At 41.7% G+C, this 16,454-nt stretch overlaps 2 protein-coding genes across 4 annotated transcripts in view; both read right to left on the bottom strand.

Moving 5' to 3' along the window:
• Positions 1-13,307, bottom strand: part of P2RY4 (pyrimidinergic receptor P2Y4) — a 575,290-nt gene extending 561,983 nt beyond the window's left edge. For all 3 annotated transcript variants that reach the window (XM_060182846.1, XM_060182845.1, XM_060182844.1), the window contains exon 1: positions 13,207-13,307. The gene's annotated coding sequence lies outside the window, so the exon portion shown is untranslated. The remainder of the gene's footprint in view (positions 1-13,206) is intronic.
• PDZD11 (PDZ domain containing 11) lies at positions 11,845-15,418 on the bottom strand. Its single transcript, XM_007530759.3, has 6 exons — positions 15,321-15,418; positions 14,860-14,943; positions 14,261-14,317; positions 13,207-13,305; positions 12,938-12,998; positions 11,845-12,458 (listed from the first exon to the last, which is right to left on the bottom strand). Exons 1-6 carry the CDS (start codon positions 15,405-15,407, stop codon positions 12,424-12,426), a joined length of 423 nt encoding a protein of 140 aa, XP_007530821.1. The 5' UTR covers positions 15,408-15,418; the 3' UTR covers positions 11,845-12,423.
• Positions 15,419-16,454: the final 1,036 nt, after the last annotated feature.

Here is a 16,454-nt window from a genome sequence, read left to right as displayed (position 1 = left end):
TATTTATTTATTTATTTATTTAACCAAAGCACTGCTCAGCTCTGGCTTATGGTGGTGTGGGGGAATGAACCTAGAACTTCAGAGTCTCAGGCATGAGAGTCTCTTTATATAACTATTGTATATCTACCCCAGGCCCCTCCCAGCTTCTTTCATTTAAATGGCTAGTTTCCCACCAGAAATACAGCTTGATTTAATAAAAACAGCTAAGTACTTAATTTAAAAAAAGCCTTCATTTTATTTGATAGAACAGAGAGAAATCGAGAGAGGGAGACAGAGAGGAAGAGAAAGACAGAGAGGCATCTGTAGCACTGACTCACCACTTGTGAAGCTTTCCCCTGCAGATGGAGATCGGGGCTTGTGCATGGTAATACGTGCACTCAGAAAACACTAAACAGAATCTGGACTGGAGTTGGTGTATTGCACCAAAGTAAAAAACTCTGGGGTGAGTGGGTGGGGGGATACAGGTCCTGGAAAAGTATGACAGAGGACTTAGTGGGGGTTGTATTTTTATGTGGAAAACAGAAATTTTACACATGTACAAACTATTGTATTTACTGTCAATTGTAAAACATTAATCCCCCAATAAAGGGGGAAAATAAGTGCACTTAACCAGGTGCAAATTAAGACAACACTAAGATACCACCTCACTCCTGTAAGAATGGCATACATCAAAAAGGACAGCAGCAACAAATGCTGGAGAGGTTGTGGGGACAGAGGAACCCTTTTACATTGCTGGTGGGAATGTAAATTGGTACAGCCTCTGTGGAGAGCAGTCTGGAAAACCCTCAGAAGGCTAGACATGGACCTTCCATATGACCCAATAATTCCTCTCCTGGGGTTATACCCCAAGGACTCCATAACACCCAACCAAAAAGAGGTGTGTACTCCTATGTTCATAGCAGCACAATTCATAATAGCTAAAACCTGGAAGCAACCCAGGTGCCCAACAACAGATGAATGGCTGAGAAAGCTGTGGTATATATACACAATGGAATACTATGCAGCTATCAAGAACAATGAACCCACCTTCTCTGACCCATCTTGGACAGAGCTAGAAGGAATTATGTTAAGTGAACTGAGTCAGAAAGTTAAAGATGAGTATGGGATGATCCCACTCATCAACAGAAGCTGACTTAGAAGATCTGAAAGGGAAACTAAAAGCAGGACCTGATCAAATTGTAAGTAGGGCACCAAAGAAAAAACCCAGTGGTGAGGGGTAGACATGTAGCTTTCTGGGCCAGTGGGGGGTGGGAATGGGTGGGAGGGATGGGTCACGGTCCTTTGGTGATGGGAATGGTGTTTATGTACACTCCTAGCAAAATGTAGACATATAAATCAGTAGTTAATTAATATGAGAGGGGGAAATCAATTGTATGTCTCAAAGGTTCTCAGGAGACAAACTGAATCTTTTTAATAGATAGGCTACGTATTTGATATGCGGACTCTCTCAAAAGCCTAGACCAAGTAGATTGGAGGCTTCCAATAGCACAGCTATATACAAGATAATGGGTACTGTACAGCAAACCATAACAAAGGGACTTTTCAAAGTTAACCCAATTAACAAATAATGTGATGATAATATTAACTATTGATTGTCTTTTTGAACCCTAAGACAGCAGGAACCTCACATCTTCACTATAGAGCCCCTACTTCCCCCAGTCCTGGCACCCATGGATAGGGCTCACTTTCCCGTATGCTTCTCCCAATCCATACCAAATAATATTGCATCCGCCGATCACAACCTAACCAAAGCAACGATTGCCATCTCAACATGCTTCACCTCAGAGTGTATCCAGAGACTTCACGTGTGGAATGACAACCCTTCAGCTTCATTACTCGGGTGAGACCTTTCCTTTTATAGTACACTCTAATTTCATCTCAGGTAGTTCACTTTCTAACAAAGTCCCATAACCTAGACATACACCAGTTTCTGTGAGAGAGAGCGTATGCGCACACGTATCCATAAACTACTGCAAAATATATACCTGAAAGCAGGATTACACTAGAGTTTGCAGTGAGTACCTCCCCAACACTTCCTCTCCACTATTCCAATCTTGGGATCCATGTTTGCTCAACAAATTGTTTGGCTTTGTATGTTAACTCTCTTTTCAATCACCAGGTTCCAGATGCCACCAGGATGCTGGCTAGGCTTCCCTGGATTGAAGACCCCACCAATGTGTCCTGGAGCTCAGCTTCCCCAGAGACACACCTTACTAGGGAAAGAGAGAGGCAGACTGGGAGTATGGACCGACCAGTCAACGCCCATGTTCAGCGGGGAAGCAATTACAGAAGCCAGACCCTCTACCTTCTGCAACCCTCAACGACCCTGGGTCCATGCTCCCAGAGGGCTAGAGAATGGGAAGGCTATCATGGGAGAGGGTGGGTTATGGGGATTGGGTGGTGGGAATTGTGTGGAGTTGTACCCCTCCTACCTTATGCTTTTGTTCACTAATCCTTTCTTAAATTAAAAATTTAAATAAAAAAAAAAAAAAAAAAAAAAAAAAAAAACATTTTATTTATTTATTTATTTATTTAACCAAAGCACTGCTCAGCTCTGGCTTATGGTGGTGTGGGGGAATGAACCTAGAACTTCAGAGTCTCAGGCATGAGAGTCTCTTTATATAACTATTGTATATCTACCCCAGGCCCCTCCCAGCTTCTTTCATTTAAATGGCTAGTTTCCCACCAGAAATACAGCTTGATTTAATAAAAACAGCTAAGTACTTAATTTAAAAAAAGCCTTCATTTTATTTGATAGAACAGAGAGAAATCGAGAGAGGGAGACAGAGAGGAAGAGAAAGACAGAGAGGCATCTGTAGCACTGACTCACCACTTGTGAAGCTTTCCCCTGCAGATGGAGATCGGGGCTTGTGCATGGTAATACGTGCACTCAGAAAACACTAAACAGAATCTGGACTGGAGTTGGTGTATTGCACCAAAGTAAAAAACTCTGGGGTGAGTGGGTGGGGGGATACAGGTCCTGGAAAAGTATGACAGAGGACTTAGTGGGGGTTGTATTTTTATGTGGAAAACAGAAATTTTACACATGTACAAACTATTGTATTTACTGTCAATTGTAAAACATTAATCCCCCAATAAAGGGGGAAAATAAGTGCACTTAACCAGGTGCACCACCACCTGGCCCTTAGCTTGATTTTTTTTTTTTTTACCAGAGCACTGCTCAGCTCTGGTTTATGGTGTTATGGGGGACTGAACCTGGGTCTTTGGAGCCTTCTGCAAGAGAATCTGTTTGTATAACCATTCTGCTATCTACCCCCGCCTAGCTTGATGTTTTATAGCACAGGACTTGACTGCACAAGGGCCCAGTGTCAATATCTGGCATTACCATAAGGCAAAGATGTGTGTGTGTGTGTGTGTGTGTGTGTGTGTGTGTTGGATAGGACTGTACAACTCTGGCTTATACAGGGAGATTGAACCTCGGACTTCAGAGCTTTAGGTATTAAAGTCTTTTTGAATAACTACTATGCTGCCTCCCCCATTTACTCAGTGCTCTCATAAAAAAATCTTTAAAAAAGAAATAACTGGAGAGTCGGGCAGTGGCACAGCGGGTTAAGCGTGGGTGGCGCAAAGCACAAGGACCAGTGTAGGGACACCAAGACACATCATATATAGAATGAAAAGGAAAAAGGAGAAAGAAAGGATCCTGAAGGCTGAAAGAAAAACAGTCACCTACAGAGGAAAACCCATAGATTAGCAGCAGACTTCTCCACACAAACACTACAGGCCACAAGAAAATGTCAAGATATCTATCGAGTGCTCAATGAGAAAGGCTTTCAACCAAGACTACTGTATCCTGCTAGACTGTCATTCGGACTAGGTGGAGGCATAAAAACCTTCTCCGACAAGCAATAGTTGAAGGAATCAAATATCACCAAGCCTTCCCTGAAAGAAGTTCTGAAAGCTCTCCTATAAACAATAAGACCACCATAAACATGCCATATATCAGAACACTCTAAAAATTTACAATAGTGGTGTTAAAATATCTTCACTCTATAATATCAATATGTCAATGGCCTGAATTCACCTATTAAAATGCAGAGTAGGAAGATGGATCATAAAACACAACCCAACCATATGTTGTCTGCAGGAATCCCACCTAACTCAACAAGAGAAACACAGACTCGAAAGGATGGAAAACTACCATGCAAGCCAATGAACCACAAAAAAGGGGCAGGAACAACTATGAATATATCTGATCTGATAGACCTTAAAATAAATAAAATTTAAAAAGATAGGGATAGACATTACTTAATGCTCAGAGGATCAATCAATCAAGAGAATTTAATGATTATCAGCATCTATGCACCCAATGAGAGGCTATCCAAATACATCAAACATCTACTGAAAGAGCTACAGCAATATATTAACAGCAACACAGTAATATTAGGGGACTTCAACACCCCAGTCTCTCAACTTGACCGATCATCCAGGCAGAAAATCAATAAAGAAATGAGGGAGCTAAATGAAGAGAAAGATGAACTAGAACTTTTGGACATTTTCAGAGTATAAATTGTGATTTCACTGTTTTCAGCCCATCTTGGATGGAGCTTGGAGAAATCATGTTAAGTGAAATAAGTCAGAAACAGAAGGATGACTATGGGATGATCTCACTCACAGGCAGAAAATGAAAAACAAGATCAGGAGAGAAAACACTAAGCAGAACTTGGACTGGAGTTGGTGTATTGCATTAAAGTAAAAGACTCTGTGGTGGGTGTAGGGGGTGGAGAGTTCAGGTTCTTGAACAGGATAGTAGAGGACCTAGGATGGGGTTGTATTGTGTGGAAAAATGAGAAATGTTATGAATGTACAAACTATTGTATATACTGTTGACTATAAAACATTGATCCTCCAATAAAGAAATAAAAAATATTAGAAATGAAAGACAAGTATCTTTTCCTACTCATCTCTACCTTCTTTCTGAACATTTAGTTTATGCAAGTCTGGTTGGAGCTATGAGACACAGTAGGGCCAGCAGGCTTTTGTAGTTAAATTTATAGATATGTGTTTCAACTATGTAGTCGTTACTCATGGCATCACAAGTGGAAGTGATACGTTTTATTTGACAAAGAGATTGAAGGAAGCAATGGGAAAGTAGGTAGGATGATCGAAGAGTAAGGACAGCTACATTATTCTCTCCAAACGTCTATTATATGTTTCAATTCTGTAACATATTCCTATTGTCAACATCAGTTCTTTTAAGGTGACAGACAAGTGGGTAGATGTGTGGGTAGAGGGAGTCGGGCGGTAGCGCAGCAGTTAAGCGCAGGTGGCACAAAGCACAAGGACCGGCATAAGGGTCTCGGTTCAAGCCCCCAGCTCCCCACCTGCAGGGGAGTCGCTTCACAAGCGGTGAAGCAGGTCTGCAGGTGTCTATCTTTCTCTCTCCCTGTCTCCCCCTCCTCTCTCCATTTCTCTCTGTCCTATCCAACAACGAAGGCATCAATAACAACAACAATAATGAGTACAACAATAAAACAACAAGGGCAAAAACAAAGGGAAAATAAAAAATTTAAAAAAAAGATGTGTGGGTAGAAAGAAATGATGCTGCTGTCATATTTTAGGGTTAATAAGACTGATTTTCACAACAAGAGATAATACAGAGCTTCTAGAATAATGAGCTTGATCTCTATGGAGAGTATCTACTGTGCTCTTTTCATTTGGGGAGTTGTCAAGGACCAGAAAGATCAGGGGTTCAAAGGTTTCTTGAGTTCCTGGCCCCAGGGAGTCATCATGACAATTCAGAAAGATCTATCACTACTCACTAGTTTTGGGAGAGAAGGGATTTTTTAAAATCATTTTTATCTTTGTTTATTGGATAGATAGCCCAGAATTGAGGGAAGGGAGGGATAGAGAGGGAGCAAAACTGAGACACTTGCCATCCTGCTTCACCACTTGTGAAGCTTTACCCCTGCAGATGGGGACCAGGGGCCCCAACCCGGGTCCTTGAGCATTTTAACTTGTGCACTCAACCAGGTGTGCCACCACTTGGCCTCGATATATATGGAGCTTGCCATTAGAGAAATTCATATATACATACATACATATATATGTATAATTTATTATTGGATAGAGACAGAGATAAATTGAGAGGGAATAGGGAGACAAGGGAGACCGAGAGAAGGGATATTAACCACTACTCATCCCTTCCCTTCTTTTTTCCTTTAGATATAAAGAAGGGAAAGAGGGGAGAGAGAGTAAGTGAGGGAGGGAGGGAGAGAGAGAGAGAGAGAGAGAGGAAGAATGAAAGAGACCAGAGAGAGAGAGAGGAAGAATGAAAGAGACCAGAGCACTAAAGATTCCATCTAGATGGTGGGAGCTGGGTTCAAACGTGAGTGATGCACATGGCCAAGCAGCACACTATTCAAGTGAACTGTTTCACCAGCCTTTAGAAATACATCATTTTGTTCAGCTACATCTCTGCAGAAAGGGGGACAGAAAAATGTAGAGAATGCAACACGATGTCTATTGGAACCAATGCCAGCACTGGTTATAGGTGAATAATGCAAACCAGACCATGGAGCTAGCTCTTCGCTTGTTGGAGCACCAACTTAAATGTCTGAGGCCTTAGAGGCTGCAGGTTCAATCCCTAGTACCACTATGCCAGAGCTGAGCAGTGTTCTGGTCCTTTTTGCTCTACTCCTTCTCATTAGTATGTAAATATTTAATAGAGACATGCAGTAACTTCCCTATGATGCCTGCACTTGTCTCTATCTATCCCTGCTTATTCTTTTGGATTGCCCTATTATGAAGTGACGGTGAGGTTCTCCCCACCAGACACTGCAAATCCCCAGAAAACTGACCTTTCATTTTCCCTTTGTTTCATCTTCCATACTCAGCTATTCCAGTCTATTACTGTCACTCTTCCTTTCTAGAGAAAGTTCAACTTTATTAAAGAATATCTTTTCTCCTAGTTTAATGTACTAGGGTTGGGTAAATACAGGCAAATAATGCAAACTTCCTGTGTTGACGGCCAGGTTTTTTTTTTTTTTCTGCCTGATACTTAAGGGAAAATAGAACTTTAGTCCAAAGTAGCCCTCTGGTTTGCATTTAAGTGAAAGGCATCATATGATCAGAATTTCTTGTTACCCTGAGTTTCTCTGAGAATCCAGATCTAGCTCTATTACCTTCCTTAACACATTCTATGGTTGAACTGGGGACCTCCAATGAACCAGCCATCAAAAGCCACTATTTCTTTTATTTTATTAATTTTTTATTATCTTTATTAGAGACAGCCAGAAATTAGGAAGGGAGGAGATAGGGAGACAGAGAGACACCGGCGGCACTTTACCACTCCCGAAGCTTTCCTCTGGAGGTGGGGACCGAGGGTTTGAACCCAGGTCCTAGCACACTACAACATGTGAGCTCAATCAGGTGCACCACCACCCAGCCCCCAAAAGTCACTACTTCTGTCGATAACCCAAGTAGTCTAATTTGATGAATTTATTGTACTTGCATTTCCCAGTGCTGGTCTTTCTGTCTCCTCCTTAGGTTTATCTGCTTTTTTTGACTGTTGAATGTAAACCATTAATCCCAATAATAATAATTCCTCTTCCAGTTACTAGGTATAGAAATAAAACAGAACCACTGAAACTGCTGGTGTTATTTATCTCCTTTTCTTAACTATGTCTCACAGATATTAAGTATTGTTGTGACCCCAACAGGAGTTTGGGACTGTTAGCATACAAATGAAATCAGCCTGAGGTGGGGACACAGAGAAGGGAATGTATAAAAGCACAGACTTGGAGCAGGTCGCTCTCTTTGTCTGCTGCTTTTTCTCCTGGTCAGAAGCATCTCAGCAGAGATGCTCCAGGTATCCGCCATGGCTACTTCTCCTGGGAGCTGAACATAAGTGACTCTGCTAGCTGGTAAACTTTTAAGACCCCTCTACAACCATGAGCACTTATACCTCAGCTGATAACTGTTTATCTTATGGGACTAAACTTTTGATAACTTTACTCAGACTTTACGGACCTAGCACACCCTTGACACTTGATAATTGCTTATTTTGTGTATCTAAAATATATATCCCATACTTTTGTACTGCCCTTATAAACCTGCTGGCGCTCACGTAGAGTGGCTCCAATGGGGGGGGGGGGTTAAGCCTCCAACCCTCCCTCACCAGCTCTAGTGACTGCGTGAATTAGAAGAGGCATTGGGAGATATTCTGGTACGAACATCTGTTTATTTGAAGATGGGTACAGGCGTTTATCCTGAGTTAAACAAAGAACATTTTTCACATGTCAGAAATTATAGGTTTCTTAAAGGTCAGATTGCCCCCATGGTAGGGAGTTGGTATGACAAGAATTGATGGGGTCAAGACAATTAGTTTCCAAGATGCAGGCAAGTTAATTATCCAAAGGTATTTGAGAAAAGCATAGGGGTTAAACCAGTAAGGTGAGGTAGAGAAGAAAAACAAAGCTTGATGTAAATCACAGATATCAAAGCACACAAGGAAATAGAATATGGGTTCTCACTGCCAGGTACTGGCAGGGGTGTATAATGAGTGTGTTCTCCTCTATGATCAAAAGATGAAGTTATAGTGGATGTGTGAACTTTGAGTGAACCCTCAAGCAGGCAGCCATTCGGCCTGCTAGCAGGGGGAACTAAGTGTGAGAGGCTCGTAGGCTTTTTGTGAGCTTGAGAGACTAACAAGGAGAAACTGAGTCTGGGAGACTTTTCCCTTTTGGCTTATCTCTATAAGGAGAGAGGCTAACAAGTGGGGTGTCTTTCCAGACCTCCATCCAAGGATGGGAGAGCTCCCCTAAGCTCTACCAAGCTTTCACATAGTTCCACATAAACCCCTCTTTTGCTTTACCTTAAATGAAGCCACTTATTTGTAGCACCTAGATAAATGTTTATCTTTTACCCAGTTCACCCAAATAAAGCCTCTATTGTTTAAACCTGTTCTCAGTTCCCTGCTGTGAATCCTTAAACACTAAAGCCCTAAGCTCCTTTTAAGTCTCAAGTTACAACACAGCTCAAAGCCCCCCTTCAACAAAGTATAAAGCCTCTTTCAGGGCCTAGAAATTCTACTTTATCTTCTGATTGCTAAAAGACATGCACACAGGATGCAGTTCCACAGCAGGTAGGAATAACACAAAAACCAACCCATTCTTTCTCCACTATTTTCTTATCTACAACCTCAATAGTAGACCAATCCTTAGCCTTCTCCACGCTATACTGACGTCTCTACAGTACAGTTTCATCTTGCTATTGCTGCAACAGAGCCATTCCAGCTGTCTCAGTGTTAATCTTGTGGGGTGGAAGTAATGGGAGAGTATAGATACTGGGGTTCTGGTGCACAATGACGTCCAGGACCTAAATTGGGGTGAGAGTGTTTTGCAGACACCTGTCACATGGAAGTAAGTTGTACCCATGTGTCATCAACTGGACTGTAAACCATCATCCTCCCAATGAAATGACCAAAAGAAAAAGTGAGATCCAATTTAAGGCAAAATGATTTTTGCCTCTTAGGCCTATAAACACCATACTGGGATTGTTTTTACCAGGTTCGTAATTCTTAAATGAGTTGTTTTATTAATTACAGGGAAAGTCTTAGCCCTTATGGAAGACTCCAGTTCATTTGTACTCATTTGTGAAAGTCTCTAGTTTTTCTTATAGATGGCCATGCAGGGGCAGTAGACCAGAGGAGTGATAGTATGAGGGATTTCCCAGGAAGCATTGGAAACAGCTGAACTCATTCTACTTCCAATTCTGCTAATAAGGGATATTTCTACCTAACAATGATACCAAGCCTTTAGAAGAGGTATCTCAATAAAGTTGAGGTGCGATTTATAGGGAACCTTACAGATTTCTTATAGAGATACATAACTATTATTTAAACACTGTATTGCCTTTATTTAGAGACTTACCAACCTTATCTATAAATTCGAATTTTTGGGCTGGTTGAAAGAGCTCACTTGGATACTTTGTGTGTGACCCAGGCACAAGGTCAGCCCAAACAGCTTCCTTCAGTGCTATGGTCTCTCTCTTCCTCATTTAAAACAAAACCAAAACAAAACAAAAACTATTTAAGGGTAGAGAAGATAGCAAAATGGCTATGCAAAAAGACATTCATTTGGGGCTGGGTGGTGGCACACTTAGTTGAGTGCACATTATAATGTTCAAGGATCCAGGTTCAAGTCCCCAGTCCCCACCAGCAGAGGGAAATATTCACAAGTGGTGAAGCAGTGCTGCAGGTGTCTCTGTCTCTCCCTCTTCCTTTCAATTTCTGACTCTAACCAATAAATATATAAAATATAAAAAATAAGTTAAAAACCATAAATGAAAAAACTTTCATGCCTGAGGCTCCAAAGTCTCAAGGTTCAATCCCCAGCACTACCACATGACAGAGCTGAGCATTACTCCAGTTTCTCTCTCTGTATTTCTCTCATTAAAATAAATTTTCAAAAACTATTTAAAAAAATAAAACAGATTTTCATATCCATCTCAGACCAACAAAATCACTGTTTAGAAGGCATAGTAATATGTATTCAAATGTTCCAGAATTCTTTTGAGGAAATTCTGGAATCACCATTACAGTGGGTGGGTGGGTGGTTAGGTATTTTACCCCATACCTCATTAGAAGACTTTCAATTCTGCATGGATAATTTGAGCATGTTAATATGGTCTATGTTGCTGTCTAGACTCTAACAAAGAACTGGTAACTAAGGAATTAAGAACATGGCAGGGAGTCGGGTGGTAGCGCAGCGGGTTAAGCGCAGGTGGCGCTAAGCACAAGGACCAGCGGAAGGATCCCGGTTTGAGCCCTCGGCTCCCCACCTGCAGGGGAGTCACTTCACAGGCGGTGAAGCAGGTCTGTAGGTGTCTGTCTTTCTCTCCCCCTCTCTGTCTTCCCTCCTCTCTCCATTTCTCTCTGTCCTATCCAACAACAATGACATCAATAACAACAAAACAACAAGGGCAACAAAAGGAATAAATAAAATTAAAAAAAAGAAAAGAACTTAAAAAAAAAAAGAACATGGCAAAGGACTATTTGGGGGCCGAGGTGAAGGGGGAAGTCAGCAGTCTGTGTTACTCAAGTCAAGGTACAAATTGGAAATCAATTTCTAACTATTTTCCCTGGAAAGAATGCACCTATAGGTTTTTCTCCTTAGTTTATGGTTCAGATTAAAGAATTTGAGAAGGGGAGGCCAGGTGGTGGCACACCTGATTAAGCACACATAGCATAAAGACCCACACAAGTTCTCGGTTTGAGCCCTTGCTCCCCATCTGCAGGGGGAAGCCTCACAAGCAATGAAGCAGGTGTCTTTCTCCCTCTCTGTCAATACCTCCCATCTCTATATTTCTCTGTCCTGTCCAATAAAATGGAAAAAATGGCCACCAGGAGTGGTGTATTTACAATGTTGGCATCAAGGCCCAGTGATAACCCTTGAGGCAAAAAAAATTAGAAAGGGGAAAATATAATTATAGTAACACTTGCTCCATTGCAGAGAAATGCCTAAAGTTATGGAAGGCAGAAGCACTGCTTCCTCCACTGCTCCTCTTCCCAGGTTATTCCTCCCTACTGCTGACAAGATGTGGTCATAAAACTAGGTAATGCTCATGGTCTGGGAGGTGGTGCAGTGGATGAAGCGTTGGATTCTCAAGCATGAGGTTCTGAGTTCAATCCCCAGCAGCACATGTACCAGAGTGATGTTAGGTGTGTCCTCTCTCTCTCTCTCTCTCCTTCTAGCTTCATAAATAAAATCTTTTAAAACAAGCAAACAAAAAACCCTAGGTAATGCTGTTACATCCATTGGCTATTATTTATGAGCTCCTTTCTTCCTTCCAGATTGTTGAATGGCCTCTTCTGACCCAGGATAGAACTGTAACAAGAAAACTTTTTATTTTTGTATCAATACTATTCTCCATACAATAAGTATCCAAAAGTCACACCAATAATTCCTTAGCATTGTGTTCTACTTTTTACGGACAGCATAGGAGGAGGAACAGGTTGAGGTGGGGACAAGATCTTGCTGCAGTCTCCCAACTGTGTAAGATTGGTAGTATAAGGATGGAATAAGATGGTTGGGCCAAATAGATGGACAGTATCTGAGACCTTTTTCTTCCTGTTAGCCTCTATACTCTAGTAAAAATGTTGACAATATGTGAAATTGCCCAGCACAATGTTTACCAAATGTGAGTTGCCTTTTTGGGGCAGAGTTGTCCACAGACTAAGCTATACCTAGATATACTCATCCTTCTTCCAGGAAACTAGTGAACAAAAAATGCAGTACAGTTTGGGTAAGGTAATTGTTAGCTAGTTCAGTTGAGGGCTTTAATGTCTGCCCCCATATTCCCTATTCCAATATGCCAGGGTGGAGATGAGAGTAGTTTTCCCAAAGGTCTAGCGAGCTTGTTTCAAAAGATTCCATGTGGAGGACTATTAGTCTCAACCCTCTAGTGTACAGTCCTCTCTTTTTGACGATGATAATCTGGGTAAAAGAATAAAGAAAAGAAGGGGGAAATAGGTTATTTTCACGTCTAAATCCCAAATTCCCCATTCTCAGCTTGTGGGGCTTCTAGTAGATAGTATTTCAAGAGTCTCAAGGAGGCTTATGAAGTGACATACCCAGTAGAATGCACACATTATCATGTGCAAGGAACTGGGTTCAAGCTCCCAATCTCCATTTGCAGGCAGGGGGAGGGGGTAGCTCCACAAGTGGTGAAGCAGTGTTGCAGGTATCTCTCTCATCCTATCTCCCCATTCCCTTTTAATTTCTCTGCCTCTATATAGATAGTACTATATGCAAAAAAATGGTTGCTAGGAGAAGTGGATTTGTCATGTTGGAACTGAACCCCAGCAACAGCCCTGGTGGCAATTTAAAGTAAACAAACAAAGTAAAAGTCCCTACTCAAGGTTGCCAAATTAAAAGAGGGAGAGGGGAGAGAGGCGGGGGAGAGGCACACTTACTGTATGGGAAGAAGCGAACACGCATGCTGATATCACGGGCTGTCTTAAGGATATCAACAGCCTAGAAGAAACATAGCAGCTTGTATAGATGAAGAGATAAAACCCAGGGCAGAATTGTAGGAAAGCAATCCACCGCTCCAAAATTCAGGGCCATCTCTGATGTAATTCCTCAAGAGAGATTTCTTTCTCAAGTTATACAGTTAACCCTGCCCAAGTTATTTCACCTGGGATTGCTTCTTACCTCACCACAGCCCAAGTGCTGTGCTCACCTTACTGTGCTCAATATCTTGGAAATCCACATCATTTACAGCTAGAACTTGGTCCCCTTCCTGAAGTCCTGCTCGATGTGCATCAGAGTCAGGAATCACCTATTAGTAAGAAGAAAAGACTTATGACTTGGGGTACAATACTTTAAAAAACTGTAAATGAAATTAAGTGCTGTTCAAATGAAGGTGTGCATGGGAAGGCACCAGAGTACCTCCATAGATGAAACACTACTGTAGTATCTCTACTGTCTCTGCCCTCTCTTTCTTAACCCCCCTCTTGGAAAATAATAATTTGGATATCCTATATCTAAGAGGCCTTGGCTTCATCCCCTAACTCTTTTTTTCTTTCTTTCATGCTTCGTTTCACTTTTCAGCTCTGGCTTATGGTGGTGCCAGGGATTGAAGCCAAAACCCTGGTGCCTCCGGTGTGATTTTTAGCATAATGCTGGTGCTATTTCCCACCTCCTGAGTTTAAGAAAAAAAAGTGTGTGCAGATAGGGGGGCAAAGATAAAGTCTAGGAGTTTTAGCATTAACTTTTTGTTGTTGCTATTGTTGTTCAAGTTCTCTTATTGCTATAGTTTGTATCTGTTACCAAATGATCTTCATTTATTTCTCTGAAAGATAACTATGGGATGGTTTCAATCATATGTGCAATACAAAGATTTGAAGTACATGAATTTGTAAAAGAACCAATAAATCATTAATGAAAATAAAGTAGAGTGGAAAGATGATAAAGATGTGGAAAGTGAATGTAGTACTAAAACAAAGAAATTATTCATTTATTTGATAGGAATGAAAATATAGTAATGCAGAAAAGTGAAAATCAAATGAAAGGTGTGTTTGTGTGTGTGTGTGTGTGTGTGTAGTGTATGACAATGTAGAAAGATGGAGGCCTTGCCATGTGTAAAGTTTTGAGCAGGAATTGTTACTACCATTATGTACTTTCTAAAAGTTAACTGAATCACCCTTCTTTTAAGTCTTGGAACACCAGACTTCTGCAATCTGATAACCTAGCAAAGGGAAGTAGATACCTATATTGTTACCAGGCACACACACCTTGGAGATGAAGATACCAAGCTGGGAGGCTTTTCCCCCTCGGATGTTAAATCCAAGCTGTAAGACAGAGCACAGAATGAGGGTTCACTATAGACTACAAACACAAGAATATCTAGTAGCATCACAGCATGACAACTAAACTTATGTGTTCCTCAGAAAGAAGTCAGAATTTGTAGAAGTTGTATCTCAGCCTTTCTCTCCATAAAAATCAATTTTTTGGGGGGGGACAGACAGTGGCACTCTAGTTGAGTGCACACATTTCCATGCACAAGGAGCCAGGTTCAAGCCTCCAGTATCCACCAGCAAGGTGTTAAGCTTCAGAAGTAGTATTGCAGGTGTCTCTCTCTCTCCCACTCTTTACCTCCCTTAATTTGTCTTGCCTTTCAAATAAGAGAGGGAAGGAAAAGGGTAAAATAGCCACCCTGAGTGGTGGTTCTGTCATCCAGGCACCAGCAAGAACCCTAGTGGCAAAATAAATACATGAAGTTTTCTTACTTTCCTGCTTCTCAATCTATCCCCACCCACAACCACAGTCAACTTCTGGGTCTGATATGGATAAAACTATGCTCGAGTAAGACATGATTGCTCCATAAGCACACCTGAGCTCCAGGGGGTTTCTTCAGTGTAACGATTCGGGGCAAAAACTGGGTCAACTCGTTGTTGTAGTCTGGGTGGTATACTCTCTGCAAAACACAGAAATGTTACTAATTGTCTTAAGATTTTATGCCCACCTTCACCTGGAACTCAACTGCTTCTCCCTGTAGTCAGGAAGAGGTGAAGTCATAGACTTACTTTATGGATAGCATGGGAAGTGCTAGCACACAAGAAGTATCCCACTTCTTTTAAACAAAATACAAAGTGAGGCTCTGAATTTCTGGAATTCTCTAGTGTGATGAAGCCTGGTAGGAACATTCCTTAAGAAGTCCTCAATGGTCCCAATAGCTCATAACCAAGTCTCTTACCCCCACCCCCTGACCCTGAGCAAGATTTTTAAGTCTGTCATCCTACCCATACGAGAAAAAAAAAAACAACCTTACTCAAGTGTATAGTTTGTTCCCACCTCATGAGGAGGAATCCATGCTGGAGGATTCTCATAGGCAGGCAGGAAAACCACTGGATAGTCATCATAAGGAATTCTGCTGTCCATCTTTGACAAGGCCCTGGAATGGAAGTGTGAATCAAAGAAGATAAAACAGGCCAGCAAGTTTAAAAATAAATAGGGAGTCAGGCAGTAGTGCAGCGGCTTAAGCGCAGGTGGTGCAAAATGCAAGGACCAGAGTAAGGATCCCAGTTGGAGACCCCAGCTCCCCACCTGCAGGTGAGTCGCTTCACAGGTGGTCTTTCTCTCCCCCATCTCTCTCTGTCCTATCCAACAATGACATCAATAATAACTACAACAATAAAAAACAACAAGGACAACAAAGGGAATAAATCACAACTCATTCAAAAGCTCTCTCTTGGGTGTTAAAATTTCAGAGAAAAAAAACCATGGGAAGAAGAATCATTAATTTCGCTGAACACCTGAAGGACAGGCAACCTACAACAATATAAAGATGATTTTTTTTTTTTTTTTTTACAATCCCAAGAAATCGAAGTTCCTGTTTTCCTCCTAGAGAAAAGTAAATAACGACAGCGTTTGTTAAGATCTACTTTCTGGGAGTCAGCGCACATGGTGCGAAGCGCAAGGACCAGAGTAAGGATCCCGGTTCGAGCCCTCGGCTCCCCACCTGCAGGGGAGTCAGGGGAGTCGCTTCACGGGCGGTGAAGCAGGCCTGCAGGTGTCTATCTTTCTCTCCCCCTCTTTGTCTTCCCCTCCTCTCTCCATTTCTCTCTGGCCTATCCAACAACGATGACATCAAGAACAACAATAATAACTACAACAATAAAACAAGGGCAACAAAAGGGAATAAATAATTTTAAAAAAAGTTTTAAAAGATCTACTTTCGAAGTTCAAGGTACTACTGGAGACTCCGACTATCCATAGGGACTCTGGGAAAGAAGCGACCTCACATTCCCCAGAGCTGATCACTAACGGTGGGGGTCCCCACATCGACCTTTCCTTCAGTACCAGTCACTGTCTATCCCCTTCGAACACAGCCTACATGATCCAAGTCTATAAATCTCACCCGCCCGGAGGCCGAAATCAGCTCCCGTACCACTCGGAGCAAATTCCGTCTGAGAACCGGAAGCGGAT

The sequence above is a fragment of the Erinaceus europaeus genome, chromosome X (assembly GCF_950295315.1).
Source record: "Erinaceus europaeus chromosome X, mEriEur2.1, whole genome shotgun sequence".
Lineage (NCBI taxonomy): Eukaryota > Metazoa > Chordata > Mammalia > Eulipotyphla > Erinaceidae > Erinaceus > Erinaceus europaeus.
The sequence above is the reverse complement of the archived record's forward strand: the minus strand, read 5'-3'. Positions and strand labels throughout refer to the sequence as shown.

Bases quoted from the DNA above. Each gene is read 5' to 3' on its own strand.
- PDZD11 (XM_007530759.3), bottom strand. From the start codon at position 15,407: ATGGACAGCAGAATTCCTTATGATGACTATCCAGTGGTTTTCCTGCCT. The intron at 14,318-14,859 runs GTGTGCTTATGG...TCTGTCTTACAG, and splicing joins AGAAACCCCCTGGAGCTCAG to CTTGGATTTAACATCCGAGG. The intron at 13,306-14,260 runs GTGTGTGTGCCT...TCTTACTAATAG, and splicing joins TTGGTATCTTCATCTCCAAG to GTGATTCCTGACTCTGATGC.